General features: G+C 52.3%; 1 protein-coding gene across 1 annotated transcript in view; it reads left to right on the top strand.

Moving 5' to 3' along the window:
- Positions 1–19,438, top strand: part of CPNE2 (copine 2) — a 44,106-nt gene that overhangs the window by 3,110 nt on the left and 21,558 nt on the right. The window contains exons 2-5 of the mRNA XM_059825022.1: positions 5,368–5,547; positions 9,234–9,308; positions 12,667–12,738; positions 16,944–17,027. Of these exons, the coding sequence (XP_059681005.1) occupies positions 5,368–5,547; positions 9,234–9,308; positions 12,667–12,738; positions 16,944–17,027 (411 nt within the window). The remainder of the gene's footprint in view (positions 1–5,367; positions 5,548–9,233; positions 9,309–12,666; positions 12,739–16,943; positions 17,028–19,438) is intronic.

Genomic DNA, 19,438 nt, shown 5'->3' on the forward strand with positions numbered 1-19,438 from the left:
CAGGTAAGCAGAGCATGGTGGGGGGGGTGTGATCAATGGATACAGGCACCGGTGTTGGATGCAGTACAAAATGAGCAGCCGAAGGGCATCAAATCACGTAAGCCAAATAAAAATCTTCCCAGTTCCTGGGAAATTAGGTGATCTCATTTTTCAGATACTTGGACTAGTTGGGCAGCCTTGAGCGCTTGGCCAAGGAGCTGGAGAATCAATGGGCATCACCTAAGGTGTCCTGCAGCTGATCTCCTCCCTGTCAGCAGGGAGGGTGTAGGGGCAAACCTCACCTTACCATGGTCTGCGATGATTAACTTTGCTCAGCAGCTTGGATGAGACTAATGAGCTTTCTAGCCTTGATAGATGTCAGCTCTTTGACCTGATTGTAGTTTTCAGGAATGTTTTCTTGCTGTCAGTAACGTCTCAGTCCAGCAGTTTTGATTCCAAACCTTCTTTTACGATACAAGTTTGTGGTCTGTGGGGTCTTTTCTTTTTTCCTTTCCTCTGCTATTTTTAGCTTCTTTTTAATTGGCAAGATATAAGATAGGCACTGGACGTCCGCCTTGAACAGCAGATTGCTTGGCGCTCCGCTGCTGTCGTTTCAGCGGAGGTCAGCATGTTGCGCGAGCTGGCACGTGGTGTGGTGTGGTCGCACGCCACGGAGCTGGCCCCGGTCCACCGGCACGCCGGGGGCACAGCCGGGACTGAGGTCCCGCCGCACCCACGCCTGGCAGTAGTGGCGCATGGGTTTGGGCTGCGGCTGGGTGCCGGGGAGGACCAGGAGAGGTGGGCTTGCCTGCGGGAGCCTCACTCTATGGGGTACTTGGTGGACCTTTGGCAGCTCATGCCACCATGGTTCAGAGCTTCCCTGGGGGTGCCTGCATTGTCCTGCATGGATTTTGGCCACGCAGATGTGCCTCTTGCCCTAAGACGAACGTCTTTCCCGTCTGAAAGCGGTGGCCTTAATAACATAGCTAAAACATAGGGGACGGATGGGGACAGCAGCGGCTCAGCAACATCCCGCCACACTGCCCCTGCATCCTCCGCACCGGGTTAGCGACACGTCCCAACCATCAGACCTGGTTTAGGAGGTGGCTTTCCTCCTCCAGGACCAGCCCCAGCCGCGGTGGTGCCAGCGTCTGAGCTGGGTGGTGGGGCTGAGGTGCCAGCTGATGCCAAAAGAAAGGTTTCTGCTCGCTGTTCTTTCTAGCTGTCACATTTGTTCCCAAATACAATTATTTTGTCTCACTGAGCTTAATAGGAAACAAAAAATCTTTGTGAATCAGCCTTGGAGGGGGTGGAGGAGGGAGGGACAATAAACCACAGGCCGAGAAGTGACATGAAGATGGGTGATGTTTAAATGTTCTGCCCAGTGATGTCATCTCACAGGAGCCGTGTAAGACCTGGCCTGTGGTGCCGGGAGCAGGGACACATGACTCAGCCGCGCCGCTGCCTTTGTGCCACTCTGAGTCATCCTGCCGGCCCTGCGCCTTCTGCACGAGCTTTCCTTGGCGCTTGGGAGAGCATCTCCCCATGTTGGAGCATCAAGCATCGCCTTGTGCTGGGGATGCTTGAAGGTCTCTAGCCAACCTCCGTTCGGATGTTGGAGGACTCTCGTTGAACACAAGGGCTGTCGCTGGAGATGATTTCCCAGTTTCGTGCTTGATTTATAGAATCAAGACTCTTATCCAAACAGAAATCTTTAATTAGGCTGCTTGCCTCTTAAAAACCCTCGTGCTTTTCTACTCTTGGGTGGCCAAGCCACCTCTGCTCTTCACAGGTGTGAAGCCCTGGGGGCGAAGGGGAAGGCAGAAGGTGATGGCGTGCTTGTCTGCTGGTGGAGGTGGTGTGAAGAGGTCTCGTACATGATGGTCACGGGCAAGGTGACCGGTGCGGTGTCAAATCAAAGGCCAAACCATGTGCAGCAAGAAGCTGGGGCTTGTGATTTTGTTGTGCTTCACACTGACAATAAGCAGGAGATAAAACGCTTGGGTTAATCTGGGTGTTGAAGAAAGCCCCATCGCTCCGGAGGGTTAGCTCAACACATGTTGGCTGGGTTTTCTCTTCCCCTTCCCTGGGCTGCCCCTTCCAGGGCAAAGCTGGAGATGGGACCTCAAGTTACCTCCTTTGAACTAGTGCCTGGGTGCGGGACGACTGGTTTCACTTGGTCCCCGGCTTCCCAGTAGTACAGAGAACACGGAAGGAGCTAAAATCCACCTCTGTTGCCCGCACGGTCTCGTCTCCTAGGCTTGAAAGGGAACATGGTTTAGTGGGCATGGTGGTGTTGGGTTGATGGTTGGACTTGATGATCTTACAGGTCTTTTCCAACCTTAATGATTCTGTGATTCTGTGAAATAAGGTAGAGCCCGTGGATGCCCACTGCTCCTGGTCCACCGCATCTCTGAGCAGACATTTGGGGTCCTTCTGTACGGGATGGCAGCAGAGGAGGAAGGCTCTGCGTGAAGCTGCATGGCCCTGGCCAGCTTACAGCCCACTGGTGTTGATGTATTTGACTCCCCGGAGTGCAGCAGGTGGCTATTCTGGGAACACAGCATTTACTTTAGTCGTTTCTTGGCAATTAAGAGAGACCAACTTCAAGAAACACTGCGATTAGTTGGTATATATAGCAAACTCATCACATTTCCACTCAGTTCCTCCAAAACCTGCCTCCTGTGCTGAATGAATTTCTTTGGGACTAAGGTATGTGTTTGCTTTTTTTTTTTCCGCTTTTTTTCCTTTTTTTTTCTTGTCTTTTTTCTGCTCTGCCATACTTATTCTTGGCTCCGCAGCTCTGGCAGACATCCCGCCGTCCCACAGCCCGGTGCTACCCAGGGATGCCGGCACGGGGGCTGCTTTCTGCAGAGGTCTTGCCCTGGGACCTGGGATGCACAGGTGGCTCAGCCTTGCCCAGCACCGGGTATCCCAGCTGTGACACGAGGCAGGGTGCTGGCCGGGGCCGTGGCATGGCCGGGGGCTCCGTGCTGTCCTGCAGGTGGATGGGATGTTTTTTCCAGGCACTGAGGGCAGCAGCTTTTGATAAATCATGCTGGCAAGCACCTGCCTTTCTTTCTCTTTTAATAGCCCCTATTACCATATCCTGGGATAACAGGGCGATGTGGCAAGAGGCTGATGCTGCCAGCTCCTCTGCCAGCTCTGGTGGGCGCATGGCTGTTCCAGCTCGGATACTCGGAGCTGTTGGCGCTTCCCATGGGGTTGCCTGAGCAGGACGCCCTTTGCCAAACCGGCTGCCACCTCTTACGATATCAATCCGCTATCAGCAGCTGCTCTCCTGACAAAGCTCCTTCTTGGTTTCCTTGCTGGAGGGTTTTCCCCCAGGCTGCGGGTGTTTGTTTCTCGTTCAGCACTCAGGCTGGGCCACCAGCGTTCTTTCTGCCCATTTTAGCTTCATAAGGGTATGTTGCATGTTGGACCTGGGGGTGTTGGTTGACAGCCGGCTGAATATGAGCCAGCAGTGTGCCCAGGTGGCCAAGAAGGCCAACGGCATCCTGGCCTGGATCAGAAACAGTGTGGCCAGCGGGAGTAGGGAGGTGATCGTGCCCCTGTACTCGGCGCTGGTGAGGACACACCTCGAATGCTGTGTTCAGTTTTGGGCCCCTCACTCCAAGAAGGACATGGAGGTGCTGGAGCATGTCCAGAGAAGGGCGACGGAGCTGGTGAGGGGTCTGGAGCACTAGTCTGATGAGGAGCGGCTGAAGGAGCTGGGGTTGTTCAGTCTGGAGAAGAGGAGGCTGAGGGGAGACCTCATCGCTCTCTCCAACTACCTGAGAGGGGGTTGTGGGGAGGGGGGTGTTGGTCTCTTCTCCCAAGTGACAAGTGACAGGACAAGAGGAAATGGCCTCAAGTTGCCCCAGGGGAGGTTCAGGCTGGATATCAGGAATAATTTCTTCCCTGAGAGAGCGGTGAAGCACTGGAAGAGGCTGCCCAGGGAGGTGGTGGAGTCACCATCCCTGGAGGTGTTCAAGGAACGTGTGGACGTGGCACTACGGGACATGGTTTAGTGGGCATGGTGGTGTCAGGTTGATGGTTGAACTTGATGATCTTACAGGTCTTTTCCAACCTTAATAATTCTGCAGTTCTGTCATTGGGCTCCAAACTTGCCCTTTCCTGGTGCCTCTCAGGATGGAGGATGGTTTGGTGGGATGATGGGTCCTGACATTAGAGTTCAGACCCTCCTTGGCCATTGACTTCCAGAAGCAAATACACCAGCTTTTTTTGGCCTTGTTTTCCCAGTTTCAGTTACTTTGGCTGAAATTGTGGGTTGCTGTGTCTGTGCGAGCCCACAGTGGGAGCCCGGCTGGTGCTACCATCCTCCCAGCCCTCCTGCGGTCTGACTTATGGGGTGTGGGACTGAAGCTCCATTACCAGAGGGCAGCATCCCAGGATCTCCGGCGTGGCTGTCCCTGGGATTTTTATTTTTTTGGCTCACGCAAGGCTTTCTGTCTGCCTGTGCCATGCTGCGTCGTAAACCCACACTTCCACCGGCTGCCTGCCAAGTTTCCTCTGCTCTTATCGCTGCTCTGGGCTGCGGGATTCTGCAGACCGCCGTAGTGCCTCCCTTCTGACAGCAGGTTCCCCACGTGCCTTCCAGTTTCCATCATCCTCTGTGTGCTTGCCCTTCCAAGCTGTTGGAGACATCATTTCTTCCAGCCTGCTCGCAATAGCTCAGGATGACAAAGTCTATTGAAGTCTTGTCTTCTGGGTCCTTCCAGCCTCTTGTTTCTCCTAATGCTTGACGAAATCTATGAAAAATGGACTGTGGTGATTTTTTTTTTTTTCTCTTTTTTTCCATGGAAGGCCAAGAAAGAAGAAGCCACATGAATGTTTTGGTTTGAGGTCTAGAGGGAAATGCTAGAGGGTTGCTGTTCTGGCTTGTGACACTTTTTTTTTTTGCTTGTCCTTGCTGTTAGCTGCACAGCCTGAAAGAAACAGGTTTGGCATTACAGCTATGAGCGTATGGTTGAGGATCGGAGGTGTGTGAGAGCATCAACTCCCACAAGAACAGGGGTTAGAAGCCAGCAAAGACTCTGGCTTCAATGAGCCTTGAGTCCACACCAAGCCTTGGCTGGGTGGGTGGCTGTTGGCTGGGGTGGGCTGGTACAGCCCCGTGCACCCCGTCCTCGGGGATGCAGCTCTCTGCATGGAGTGCCGTTACTCGTTTAGATGGATCCCACCTTGCGTACACCGGGTATTACGGCCTCCATTTAGGGATGGCTCTGCTGAATGCCTGGTGCGCTCATTCTCTGATGGTCACTGCAGGGTTTCTGGGTGGCTCTGGCTGAAGTCAGAGAAGAGACAAGGCAGAGACAAAGATGCAAGATGCACATGCCTAAATGCCTTTTTTTTTTTTCTTTGCAGCTCGACAGGACAGAGACAGCCGTGAACAACCTCAACCCAGCTTTCGCCAAGAAGTTCATTGTCGACTACCACTTTGAAGAAGTGCAGAAGCTCAAGTTTGCCCTGTTTGACCAGGACAAGTCAAGCACGCAGCTGTATGAGCATGACTTCCTGGGTGAATTCTCCTGCACGCTGGGCATGGTGAGTCTCTGAGGTCCCTGCAGCTTGCTGTCCTCCAGCAAAGAGAGCCCAAATCATGTCAGCCACAGGGATATGGGGGGATATGGGGGGATATGGGGGGATATGGGGGGACTAGAGCTGCTACTCTTATCTACTGTAAAGTTTGCTGGGTCCTTCCTGGCAAAACTAATTTAATTTGCTTGTCACACTTCAACTGTTGAGGTTGAACTGTTCCACGTTAGGGCTGTTGGCTACTCGCCCAAGTCTAAGCTGGCCATAGTGTGGGCTCCTGCTGGTGCCTGCAGAGAGACATCAGCTGGAAGGTTTTGGAGGTACCTGTATCTCACCATGGGTTATAATAAGAGCACTGATGACCAGCTTGGCTTTGGACTTGGGAAACTTCCAGGTGTTTAATGTTAGAATGCGTTGTGGTCTACCTTTCTATCTCAGTTTTGGGTTTTTGGGGCTTTTTTGAAAGCTTTGTCCATTGCCATTGTGTAGCAAATCATCTCTCCTACTTTAGTGTGTTGGTGCAGGAATGTGTCTTCTGCTCTTCCTGTGGAAAAGCTTTCAGGACACAATGCAATTTATAAGTCTTTGGAAGGTCTTTGTGTTCATGAGCCCAGAGCCTGTTAGAAGTTGGCAGCTACATTCTCCAAACGTCTTTGTCCTCTGAGCTTGCTCTGACTCAGAGGCAGGGAATGAGTGGGATTTTTTCCATTCTTGTGCAGCATCCGGCTGCTCGGGGCTGCTGTGGTACCTGGCACAAGCGCAGGGGCTGGGAGAAACTGTCTCTGTTGCGCTCAGTGCTGGGAACCAGGGGGAAGCAGACACCGTAGTAGGTGGGTCGGCATGGACAGCCAGCCCAGGGTGTTCAGGGAGGCTCGTGAACGCAATCGCTTTATTGCACAGACTGCAATATGGCACTGCCCATGGCCGGGGGGCTGAGTGACCTCACCGTTGCCAACTCAGGAGCTTGACGTGTTAGAAGAGCACTGACATTTACAGAGTTTGAGGTTTAACGTCTGGGTTTTTGGAAGTGCTTTGTGTGACCTAATTCTGCTCCTGCAGAAGTTAAGAGAGTGCAGGCAACAGCCCAGGCCGGTGTTCAGCGATTTAGACCAAACCCATCCTTTACCGTTAGTTCTCCTGTTGCTGAAACGCAACCACCTCTGGTGTGGGGCAGTTCAGAAGTGCTCGTTGTGAAGGTCACGGTCTTGGTGGAAGCTGCAAGCAGAGAATTTATGGGCATAAGGAAACAGAGCTGAAACCTTACTGTTCCTAAATGTAGCTCTGCAGAAGTCCGGGGCTCTACAGGCTCATGCTGGAGAGGAAGGTTATCTGTATGTGCTGGGGGAGAAGGTGGAAGAGTCTAACCTATCTCCTCCTGCTTGTTGGGTCTCCCAGGTGAGCCCAACCCTTTCTGGTGCTTTGAAAGGTCATTAGCTCAGAGCATGAGACTGGACAGGCTATCCTGTGGTTGTGGTAATGGTGGGGACGGGCAGCTGTTGGCAGGTCTCACATCCAAGGTGCTTGCTCAGAACAGTTGATGGTTTAGCCATGGTGGCTGATGGGCATGGCATAACTGTCTACTGTGTCTTTAGGCACAGCTGGTGGTCTTAGTCCATCAGAAAAAAGAGCTCTGAACTCCCATAATGTCATGCAAGTATTTACACTCCACAAAAGAGAACCTGGCTTATGTGTGTGCCCAGTTTTTGATGAGTTTTTGCAGCGGTTCCCATGTGAGCTTCTTGGTGACCTTTAGTCCACAACAAGACACCAGCTTGGAATGGAGGGATCTTCTCATTTTCCCTTTTTTCCTGAAATTTTCTGTTAGCCTCTTCTCCCTGTGGCCAGCACGGGCTTGCAGCCCAGCCCGGTCACGGGGCAGAGGTGGACCGGAGGGGTAGCACGTGCGCAAGGGTGCCTGGTGAGGAGAGGGGTGAAACAGGGTGGACAGGTGGTTGTGGGTTCAGCCACCCTGCTGTGGGTTTTCTGATGGTTGGATTTTGTCTGCTGAGATGTTTTCATAAGCCCGCCTGGTTCTGAGGCACGAGCAGCTCTTAGAAGGGAAGGAGAGCAGCCGTGGGCAGCAACAACCGCACAGCAAGCATCTGATTTTTCAATTTTGAGTTTGCATCGGAGCTGTGTCAGATTAGTCAGTTTGGTTTATTGCAGTTAATTAGGCCTGTGGTAAGATTTAAAAGGACGGTTGGATCATTTGTGGGCCTGTAATGACCTCTGCGGCCAAATGAAATGTAACAGAGATCCAGTTGCAGGCTGGAGGGCGTCCATGGTTTCTGCTAGCCAGAGCTGCAAGGAGATTTTGCCTCCTTGTACACAGTCTGGCACAAACATCTAGTTACCTGGCTAGTGATTCCTATGCATTTATGGCTCAAAAGCACCAGGACACGGCTGGCTAGCCACAATGGGAAAGGGGTTTTGCCTTGAAATTGCAAGAATCATAGGATCACAGAATAGTTTGGGTTGGAAGGGACCTTTAAAGGTCATCTAGTCCAACCCCGCTGCAGCGAGCAGGGACATCTTCAACTAGATCAGGTTGCTCAGAGTCCAACCTGACCTTGAATGTGTCCAGGGATGGGGCATCTACCACCTCTCTGGGCAACCTGTGCCAGTTTCACCACCCTCATCGTAAAAACGTTCTACCTTATATCTTGTCTGAATTTCCCCTCTTTTGGTTTAAAACCATCACCCCTTGTCCTGTCGCAACAGGCCCTACTGAAAAGTCTGTCCCCATCTTTCTTATGAGCCCCCTTTAAGTATTGAAAGGCCACAATAAGGTCTCCCTGGAGGGAGGAGAACATTTCTGGGGAGCAATGGGAGGAATCCAAGCATGGCTGGGTCACCGGGATGGCAGAAGCAACAAGTTAAGCCATTTCATTACGTTTTTTTTTAATTTATTATTATTTTCTGACTCTGTGACATAGGACCAAAGGTGGAGGCAGAAGGATGGATGGGACTACACTTTTTAAACTGCAACCCCTAGATCTCAAATGGTCCCCGCTAGGTATGGGAGCAGAGCACAGGTTGCTGGACCCCATGTGGGGGTCTGAGCCTTATGGGGAAAACTAATGGGATCCCCAGATCTGAAGGCAACCGAAACTCAGTGAGCTGGGAAAAATCTCTAGGGGATTAATTCAGCTCCTAGATCATCCTGTCTGGCCTCTTACAAGTCAGAAGTGAAGGGGAGAACATGCCTTTGGGGGGTGCTGACCCCTGTTCCTTGCTGTCCAGAATGATGCTGGGGGAGAGCATCCACCGGGTAATCAGGATTCACCTGTGGAAACGTGGCCTGAAAGCAAGTTGCTGGCAAGGGGTCCTGTTAGAAGTATTTAAAATGGGGTTGAGTTGTGATTTTGCTGGGAACAAATCACGGTAGCTCCGGCTGTGTGAGTCCCACTGACCTCCTCCTCGCAAAGAGCTGGTCCCCGGGTTCAACGGGAGGTGATGCTTCAGCCTCTTGTGCCGTCGCTGCTCTGCACTGTTCAGCTGCTGCCCTGCACCCCACGGGCTCGGGTGATGGTGGTGATATTCACAATATCACAGTCACCCCTGAATATGATGTCTTTCTTCTACCGTTGTGAATGCTTAATCTGAATTAACTAACACGAGCAATGCTCAGTTGCTTGTAAGTCTGCTTTTGATCACCTGCACTATCACGACTTTATTTTCTTTGGCTTCTCTAGATCGTCTCCAGCAAGAAAATAACAAGGACTCTCCTTTTGGGGAATGGCAAGCCAGCTGGGAAAGGGATGATAACGGTATGGTTACCCCTTTACGTTACCTACTGAGTGGGTAAAGGTGGATAATAACCTGGGGGCGATGCAGGACACTCACCTGGGGTCCAGGAGGCTGGGCTTTAACTCATGAACATTTTTCCCTTTACCTCCCATTTTCCTGCCCACTTTGGTCTGTCTGGAGGACAATTTATTTTGGGGCAGGGACCATCTTGCCCCGTGCCTGCCTGGTGCCCAGTGCTGGGAATCTTCAACCTCTGCTTCGGTCTCTGAAATAAGAAAAACCTCAATCTGGAGAAGTACAAAGTAAATCTATGCTGCTGCTGTGTGTTATCTGGTACAACACGCCTGCTCAGCCCTCCCTGGAGCAGCGGGAGGTAAGAGGACTGATTCCTTTGCTGGTGATGGGTGGTTTTGTTTGTAGGAAGAGGATGGGAGCTGTGCCGTAGCAACAACTCTCATAGCAACAGCCGCTGCTCCCAATGCAGACCCCTTCGGGCAGTGGCCTTCCCGCTGCGGATCTCTTTAGTGATGAGTTTTTTTAAAAAGAAAAGACTAAATTTAGGTGCGTTTCCCTCCTGCCACATCTCCTAGCCTTTTTGGATCTCTTCTGCGTTATGCATTTTGTGAGACGCACAGCTGGGCAGCAAAGGTGCGGAAGAGAAGATCAGCAAAGAGTTAAACCTCTATCAGGTTTCAAAGTACTGGAAGGGTTTAAAAGCAGTTTAAAAGCCCAGGACCTGTCTGCTGCAAGAGCATCTCCATCGCTGTTTGCTCTAGAGGCTGGGAAGATGCTGCCAGCTTTTCTCTCTTAATCGCTCCACTTAGTCTTTAAATGCAAGAGGAAAAGCCGCAGTGAAGTTCACAAGCGGTGCCGGATGCCGTGTGCCGTCCCCGAGGAGCAGGCTCTCGACACCCCGTCCGACACTTGAGCGGGAAGAGCTGAACCAGATGAAGTTTCCAGTCCAGTTCAAAGGTTACACACTTTTAAAAAAAGGAAAGTCCCAATCTGTCACTAATGTGTCATTAAAAATCACAGGGTCTGAGACGTCTGCTTCATTTTGTACGATTGATGCAATTTTCTGATCTGGGTTGGTTTTTTTTTTGCCCTGGCTTGTTGATGACAACCTGCGTGGTGGGCACCTTCCCTCGCTGCTTGGCATGGTGCTGGAGCATGGACTGTGGACACCAACCAAGGAGCAGGCTTCTGCTTTGGACTCACTCATATAAAACGTGGAGTTTGGAGCCAAACCCTACCTTCCTCACGCCCACCCACTTCAATTTTGCCTAAATATCCTTTTTCTTAACTGAGATTCCAGAGGGGTGAATGCAACAGAAGAACCTTGTCTGGATGGACAGGATTCCGTGGGAGTCCCTAGGTTTGAAGAGATGGGGAAAATCCCAAAGCGAGCCGCTGTGTTTGTAAAAATCAATCCCGAGATCTTGCCGCACGCCTCTGACAGGCGCAGCGGTGGGGACGTTGATAATGTCCATGCTGGCCAGGAGAAGATGCCACCGGCAGCCTGCGGCAGCGTGGCACAAGGACGTACCTGGCTTGTCTGCGTGGTCTGGCTTTTCTGTAGCCTCCAGTGAACCCTAAAATGCTGGACACCAACCGGGCGTGCTTTTGTGGGGATCAGCAAAGGGCAAATTTCATCCACTTCCCTACGGCTCTTCCTCACGCTGGTTTTGGTGACCGTGCGTGCCCACCAAGGACTCTAGGTGGGAGAGAAAACCGATGCCGTGGCTTTGCAATGGGGAACTTCTGACTTCACCACTAAACAGGGCAAATTTGGTTTTGCCGGCGGTGAACACGTCCTCTGTGGATCAAAGAGCGGTGTCCTCCATGGAAAGGCTGGGAGGTTGTTGGGGAGCTGCGGCTCGTCCCCTCGCCCATCTGCCATGGAGGATTCAAAAGCTGCATCTCTGCCTCCTCGTCTCTGCAAACTCCCCGCTCTCCTAAGTGCCAATAACCCTCTGATTGCTTGTTCTGCAGAAAATGGTTCCCTTGATTTCTGCAAGTTTTTCTAAAAGCCTTGCTGTAATTACACTGCCTATCTCCAGTGAAGGACGGCCTCCTTGTGAGAGCCAGCGGACGGCCGTGCTTGGGAGCACCGTGCGTGAGGAAAACGTCCATGCCGTGCTCCTGGCCGTGCTGGCGCCGGCTCCTGCCCGGGGAGGATGCTGTGGCTGCGGATGCCGGGGGATGGCTCAGCCCGCCCCAGGGAGCGGAGGAGGGAGAGGTGGGGAGCAGATGCTTGGGCAGGACACAGCCTTGAGGAAAAAAATACAAGTGATTCAGAAAACGGGTGGTAACAGAAGTGAATAAATGTGTTCTTTTGTTATAAACATTCCCTTTCTTAAAATACCAAGAGACTCATTAGACCACGTTCCAGACAAAACCGGCCCGCTGGTGGTTGGCAGCCAAAGCCCTTCTGGAGACTACATGGATAAAGTCTCCTAAACTGAAGTGCTCTGGGTTGCACTCCTGCCCGCTGTAGCTCCTCAGGAGCAAGGGCAGTATTTTCATCCTTGGGGCCGTCTCATTTGGTCATCATGCAGAGACGTGGCTCGAGTCCTTGGTGCCGCCGGCATCTCCCCCAGGGGATGGGGCAGCTGCTTTTTGCCATGCCCAGCCTGGGACACGGAGGACAAGGTGGCACGTCTTGCTGGCAAGGGTTTTCCTGGCTCCTGCTTCCTCTTGGCTTGGTCCTCAGAGGCTTCATGAGATCCCGGTGCTTGAAAAGCCACCTGAGACCAGCTCAGATGTGACACCCAAGAAAGGGGACGAGTTTGTTCCCAGAAGCTTCATTTTAGATCTGATGGCACAGGGGAAGGAGGCTGCTCAGAGCATCCTGGCACCTCATTCTCCCTTCAGGTTGTCCATTCAAGAGGCTTAATTGTACCTGTTGGCTCCAAAGGAACGTGTTTCACGTGGACTCAGCCCCAACGATGAGGCTGTGGAGGCCGGTGGATGTGACGGGGGCTCCAGCTGCAGCACCAGCATTGTAGCTGGTAGCCTGCTTAAAAAACATACCCTGTTTTGTTTTAAAGCTGGTGGGTCACTGCCTCAGCACAGGGTAAATGGCAATGCCCATCCAGGGGAAGTTTGGGCTTTTTCTCCATCCTTCTCCATTCCAGGGAGAAGCTGAGAAGTAGGCTTTGGTCCCAAATTGATCTGCAAAGGTAAAATCAGTTTAAGTGCTCAATAGTGAAATACTGTCTGCATTAGATCATCCAGTCTCTTAGCTGGGAAATAGGTTTTGCAGGAGTTGTGCAGCTATCTTCAGAGTCCATGTCCTCAGGGTCTAGATTCTCTTCTGGCTTGGTGTTCACTTTCTTTTCGTGCTGAAAATGAATGCAGCCCTCCCTTGTCTTTCAGATAGCTGCCCAAGAGCTCTCGGATAACAGGGTGATTACTCTGAGCATGGCCGGCAGAAAACTGGATAAAAAGGTGAGTGGGGTTGTGTCTGGGGGACGCTATGTTGAACTTCTGTCCTTCATAGGCTAAGGGATCTAAAGAAATCTCTGCTTTGGGGTATAGCAGTGACAGAAGATAGTCCTACTGGAGAAAGCATTAGGGTGAGACTGGAGGGGTTCAAGTCCTGGTGGTGCCACTGGCTGCTGGGTACGCCCGTGCCTCAGTTTCCCTGTTGTCACAGTATTGCTTTCTTCATCACACGTGTTGAGATGGAAAGATGGCCCAGGATCTGTGTACTAGCATGCCTTAAAGACAGCAGGTTTAGTACTTCAGTGGCTGTCGTTTGGAAGTGTCTCCTGATGGAGCTGGCAGTTTTGATGCCCCTTGAACCCATATCTCAGAAGTGCTGAGAGCTCCTGGCTTGTCGCCTTCCGCCCCGCTGGAAATGGAGTGAACATCTGCTTGTGTATCAAACAGTAGGACCCATCTGTTCCGAGGAAGAAGCGTTGACCTCACGGAGGCAGGTAATGCATGAGTTTTGCTTTGGATATGATACGTAGAAAACCGTGAGCCTTTCTGAACAAAGTCATCTGACCTTATTTACCAGGCAACCAGAGATACTCCTCTTAAACCAGTGCTGTTGCTAAGCGATCGATGGGAATATTATTTTTTCCTTCTTCCTAGTCTCTCCGGAGCTTGCATTACTGGCAGGATGGCCCCCAGTTTTCAAACCAGGGTAAAGCAAGCATCCAGGCCAAAGGGTATTTGCTGGGGCAGAAGATGTGGTTTGTCCAGTCCCGTTGTCCAAACTGGATGGATGCCTGGTTTATCCAAGTGTTTTTCCCACCTGTTGGGAATGGCTGTTTTCTCACCCTCCTGCTTACCCTGCCTAGTGCAAGGAGCCAAATGCCCCTGTTAAGAAATCCCCAAATAACTCAATTTCATAAATGAGCTAGAAGATGTCCTTGAGCTGGTGGCTTCCTCTGAGACGTGGCCGAGGGTCAACCTCACGCATGTCAATGAAGACATCTCTAATGCAACAGTTTTCTTCCAGCGCCCCAAGAAAAGCCTCGGCTCCCTTGCAAAGCAAGGGATGGGATTTCACAGCAGGCTTGGTGCCCTTCCTTCGTGCTTCAGGGTCCCTTTGCAGCTGCGGCCGTTGTGAAGAGCAGGGCCAAGGACCTGGGCCCTCAGGCATACGTCCACTTTTTGTATCGGCAACTTCCTTGGTGGCACCACTTGCTCCATGGGCAGGAGTTGCTTTTCTAACCTGGTTTGCAACCAAGTTCGTCTACCACGTTATGCAAAGGTGGGATCTTTTGATATTCTTCAACTAGGACATGCTACATGTGGGTCTGCTGCCATTCAGACCCACAGTCAAGGTACGGAAATTCAGCGTCTACCTGCTTACGCTGGGATAAGGACTGTGAATAATCCTGTTCTTTCTGGGTCTCCCTCCGGTTTCTCAATAGACGTCAGCAGAAAGCTCCTTCCTCGGTGACCGCCTGCCGTCACCAAGAGCTAATGAGGTTTTCTTGCCGATTCCCATAACACAGCTCAGCGTTGCAGTGCTCAAAGTCCAGCTCATGGGCAAAGGATATTGGTGCCACTTCAGAGCAGAATGCAAATTAAAATGGTCTTTGAACAAGGAAATTGGTCAAAACTCGGTATTTTTGGGTCATTATAGGTCATGGATGAAATGCAACTGTGGGAGCTGGGTAAAACTCTTTTAAGCTTAGGAAAGACAGCGGAGAAGTGGCTAAGGAAAAAACCACAGGGGTAAGGCTGCAGCCTGGGGGGGTAACACCCTCAGGCTGTGGGCAGGTCCTCCTCCCCATTACACGTCCAGGGTTTCTCCACCCACAGGTCACTACCTTGCTTTAAATCACAGAATCACTAAGGTTGGAAAAGACCTGTAAGATTGTCAAGTCCAACCATCAACCCAACCCCACCATGCCCACTAAACCATGTCCTGCAGTGCCACGTCCACACGTTCCTTGAACACCTCCAGTGATGGTGACTCCACCACCTCCCTGGGCAGCCTCTGCCAGTGCTTCACCACTCTCTCAGGAAAGAAATTATTCCTAATATCCAGCCTAAACCTCCCCTGGCACAACTTGAGGCCATTTCCTCTTGTCCTATCACTTGTCACTTGGGAGAAGAGACCAACACCCACCTCCCCTCAACCCGCTTTCAGGTAGTTGTAGAGAGCAGAATCAGCCCGAGGCTCTTGTACTTTATGTCAGATCGGCTCTGGTTGTTTTAAGAAAAAAAAACTTGCAGAAGGGGAGGTATTTTCACCTGGGACCAGCCCTGGTGAACTCAGTCCCAGAGCCATGTGTGCCACCGCAGCTGTGGGGACAGCAGAAGGGCAGTGATGCTTCGGCACGGCTGAAGAGCAAGCGCTGCGAGCCAGGGTTGGTGCTGGAAGCCACGGTCTGGGGACCTGTGTCTGGTGGCAGTGCCACCTCTGCCCTCCTTGTCCATGGTGTGCAAGGACCAGTTTGGATGATTTAGATGCTTGGACCACTTTGCAGATCGATCTGGTCTGCTGAGCTCCTTTGGTTGCTCAGTTTCCATCTCCCGCCAGGCTTGCAGGGGTGAGATGTTTGTGGTTTTGCCGTTTTAAAATAGCAGCCCATGATCCTGTGGCTTGGAGGCCTCTCCCACCCTGCTTTGAATGGAGCAAGGCTGACCGAACTTGCAAACCGGGCTGCTCCATGTGGGATGGCAGCAGACATTCTTCAAAGCTCCCTGCTGTCATCTGAGCCGGTGCCTCCACCAACCCTCGCTGGGTCAACACTGATGAAACCGCTCCGGGCTGCAGGTTAAGCCAGCGTAGGCAGGGTCAGGTACCCACAGCTGGTTCTTTAATCCATCAGTGAAGCTTGAAAGCGCCGAGTCCTGCGGTGAGCAGGAACAGAGCTGTGCCATAACCATAACACTGCAGAAAGAATGGCTTGGTTTTCTCTCCCACAAACATGTGAAAAAGGGTAGGAGAAAAATAGACTCATCTCACCAGAGAACGTCCCTGCGAGCCTTTATGTTCCGCTCTTCTGGCAGAAGAATTTTGGCTGAAGCAGGTTATACTTTCTCCAAGCGAAAACACTTTGCAGTGATTTACTTTTCTGGCTGGCTTTGGAAACAGGATTTGGATAGAAACGTCAATGGGTTTTCTGCTGGGACATCACTCGAGCCTGTGTCCGTCCCAGCCACCACCTCCCGGGCTGGCTGCAGACAGGGGCTCCTGGGGCATCCATGCTTCCTCCTCAGCCTCCACAAACAGCCTCTTGCATACCCACCACATTACTTGGAAGCCCAAAAAGCTCCTGTTCAAACCCGTAAGAAGTCCCTCCAGCTCTTTGCAGGACTCAGGCAGCCACCTCCCTCTGGGAGGAAAACCCAGCTGAAATGGCTTGAGTTCTCGGTAAATAATTTGGAATATTTGGGGCTTGGTTTCTTGTTAGCTACGTCTTAGTTTTTCTGAATGGGAATGAAGTTCTGCTTAGAAATGCCGGAGTTTCCCTGTGTCAGTGCCACCAGCGCTGCCCTCCTCTCCGGGCTGGGCATGCCCTGAAACAGCCCCTGTGCCGATACCCGGCAGGGACGTGTGTGTATGTGTACATGTTTCTCATAAACCAGCAGCCCTTTATCAGGGGACTATCTAAGGCGACGCTGGCAGGAAAGGCAGCACACACTGACTCAGGGCTGCGTATCTCGGAGGGTGTTACATGATCTCTGTCAACACCAGGGCAGCGTGCTCCTTAAAGATTTCCTCTGCTCATGCTTTACCGCTGTGTGTAGGAGGGTGTTTTTTTTCCCTTTTTCCCCCAAGACACTCGTGCACTTCATAATTCTGTTTTTCCTTTGAAGCTTTGGATGTTTTTCCAAGCCCAAAAGCAGCTGCCTCCCAGCTGGGGTTGTTTTCCGTGGCATCTGCCTCCAGAGAGCTCGCTGGGTGGTGGGCGCCCGCCGGCAAATCCCACGGGAGCGCGCCGGGGTGCCGACTCGCCTGCTGCATCAGTGCCGAAACGCGGCGCGAACCTCAACGGGATTTGCGTGACCAGGACACGGGGGGGGTGGCAGGGTGCTGCCCGTTTGCCGGCGTGCTTCAGCCAGTCTTGTGAGGACATGAGGGTGTCTGCAGGGTTGGCGCTGCCGGGGCAAGGAGGTCTCTCCTGGAGCGGCTGTCGCTGCTTGCAGAGCAGCGTGTAACCCACCCTGTTCTTCTCCCCCAGGACCTGTTTGGAAAGTCAGACCCCTTCTTGGAGTTTTATAAACCAGGTGACGATGGGAAATGGATGCTGGTCCACAGAACAGAGGTAAGCGCAACTCTAACCCAAACTGCTGAGACACCGCCATCCTTACATCAGCTCCTCTTGCCCTTCATGGCATTATCTCATCAATCACCCAAAAAGCAGGGTGGGATCCAGGGATTTCAAAACTTTACGGCTGCCTTCCCAGTGTCCAACCAAGGCTTGCTGGCCACCAGCGGATGGAGATTTAATGAGGCCAGCAAGGTCTTGAGATCTTTTCTGTACTACTCACTACTGTATCGACCAAGCAGAGAGGGAGATGGTCGTCTAACCCATGTTGACCTCTAGGCTCAGCCTGGGCGTGGGCTGAGCCCTGGACCACTCTCCCTCCACTTGCAGGAGGAGTGGGATGAGCTGCGACCCAGGGAGATGGTGGAGGGAGGTGGTGGGAGGTGGCCCAGGGAACGGTAGTGGGGAAAGGTTAAAATGAGCTTTTGCCAGATCCTCAGCTAACCTGGGAGGATGCTCGGGCATCTCCGGCTTCGGTGCATGAGCACTCGGCCTCGTGTCTAACAGAGCCGGAGCCCCGGCCGAGGAGGCAGAGACCTGTACGGGGTTCCAGTGGGTATGGTCAGGGCAGCCGACCCCTCCCTGTCCCTCAGTTATACCCACTGCGATATTTTGGTCTGAGGTCCCTTCTGGTTATGTTCTCAAGCTGCTAAAGCCAGTGATATTATGGATAAGAGGCACAGCATGGGCGGGGAGAAGCAGGCTGGCTTCTGCTTTAGCACCAGGCTAATAAGTACTTTTCAACGGCTTTTTTCCCCCTCCTCAAAACTTGTTTCAAGGCTTTTTTTTTTGCATGTAGTTCCTGGCAGCTGGCAGAAAGAGGAGGGGGCGATCGCTGCAGGGGGCTCTCACAGCAGCCTCCGTGTCGGAGGAGGAGGGTTCCATCCCACCCCATCTCACACCCCTCTTTTTTTCCATCTCACACCTCTCCTTTGCTCATCCCCTCAAAGCTTGGTTAAGGAACCCATTGTCCCTCCGCAACAAATTGCTGTAACAAAACACAGTGTGAACTCACACGGAAGGAGAGGGTGGTATTTATTTACAGTCTCTCCATACATTGGTTTTTACCACTGCTGTGCAAAGTCCACGAGGAATTCCTTCACTCGCACACCCACGTGCACGTGAGCACCAGGACGTGTGTAACACCGTGTGTCCTGTGGCACCGACATGGGCCGTCCTTTTATCCCTAGCGCTGCTGTTTATTTTTTTGGTGCTTTCCCACACATGTTTCTGTGCATATTTAATTCATACCAACCTTAACATTTCTCTTCTATTTCTGCGGGAGCAGGCTGGGACCTTGTTTGGTTGTTTCCTCCTGGTTTAGTGTGGGTAGCTGGGCTTTGACTCACCGGGACGTATTTCTCAGGTGTGGGGATTTTGAGTGACCTTCAGCCCTTCCTCCTGGAAGAGGCATGGGAATTGGGAACGCAACTGTGCACCAGCCATCGCTGGGATCTCTATAAGCAGGTCAGGTTTGTGGGGAGCAGATGTATATACTGATTTTTCCGCTGGGTTGCTGCCCGGTTTCTCCGCTATCCTGTCTTGCTGGATAAGGGTCCAGCCAGGTTTTCTTTCAAGTAATGGGTGCTCCAGCAGCCTCCTCCTTACCAGCCCTGAATGTATCCCGCTGCCCTCGGAGGAATCCCACACCAGGCGACCGTCTTTGTGTTTTGAGGCCGGATACGAAGAAATAAGGTTCCCCATTCTCGCAGCTTTTGGTGCAGAACTATAACTAGCTCTCAGTCTGAGGCTGGCGTTTCTCAAGCCACCACGGAGGTGTCTGGCAGGGAAGGATTAGTGTGCACATTACAGCCTGTTGCTTAAGCGCAAATGTGAGCGCCCAGCTGGGCGACGTGCGATGGAAATGCCGCATCCTTCCCCACCCACCCTGCGGACCCGGCAGCTGGCAGCGTGCGGGCACCATCTCAGGGTGCGTGGGTTCCCCCTGCTCTTCCCAGCCTCCCGGAGGCGGTGTTTACAAATTCTCGACTGAACTGTGCTCGCAGTGTCAGGGTTTCCCCCTGGTCTCACGCAAGAGCCCGTCTGTAAAACAAGACGCCCGTTCCAGGTCCCGCGCGGCTGTTTGCCCGCAGCAGCAGCCGCGGACCTCTTCCTCCCTGGGCTGCGCTGCTGCTGCTTCTGCTGCAAAGGTCCAAGCTCCCTCCATGCCAGATATCCCCGCGTTTACCCTGCACAGACAAGGTTTAATCTACTGCCCGTGTCTGACTTTCTTAATATTCACGTGAATCTCTCTTTTTGAGCACAACGCTTTTGTGAAGGAAGGTCTCCACCTGCCCTGCAGGCACCTTTGATGTACACAGCATGTGCTTGGAGCCTGCTAGCATTTGCTTAGGTTTCCACCAAGCGATTGCATCGTCTCAGGAAATGTCAAAAAGCATCAATTAATT

Source organism: Gavia stellata, chromosome 15, assembly GCF_030936135.1.
Source record: "Gavia stellata isolate bGavSte3 chromosome 15, bGavSte3.hap2, whole genome shotgun sequence".
In the NCBI taxonomy this organism is placed as follows: Eukaryota; Metazoa; Chordata; class Aves; order Gaviiformes; family Gaviidae; genus Gavia; species Gavia stellata.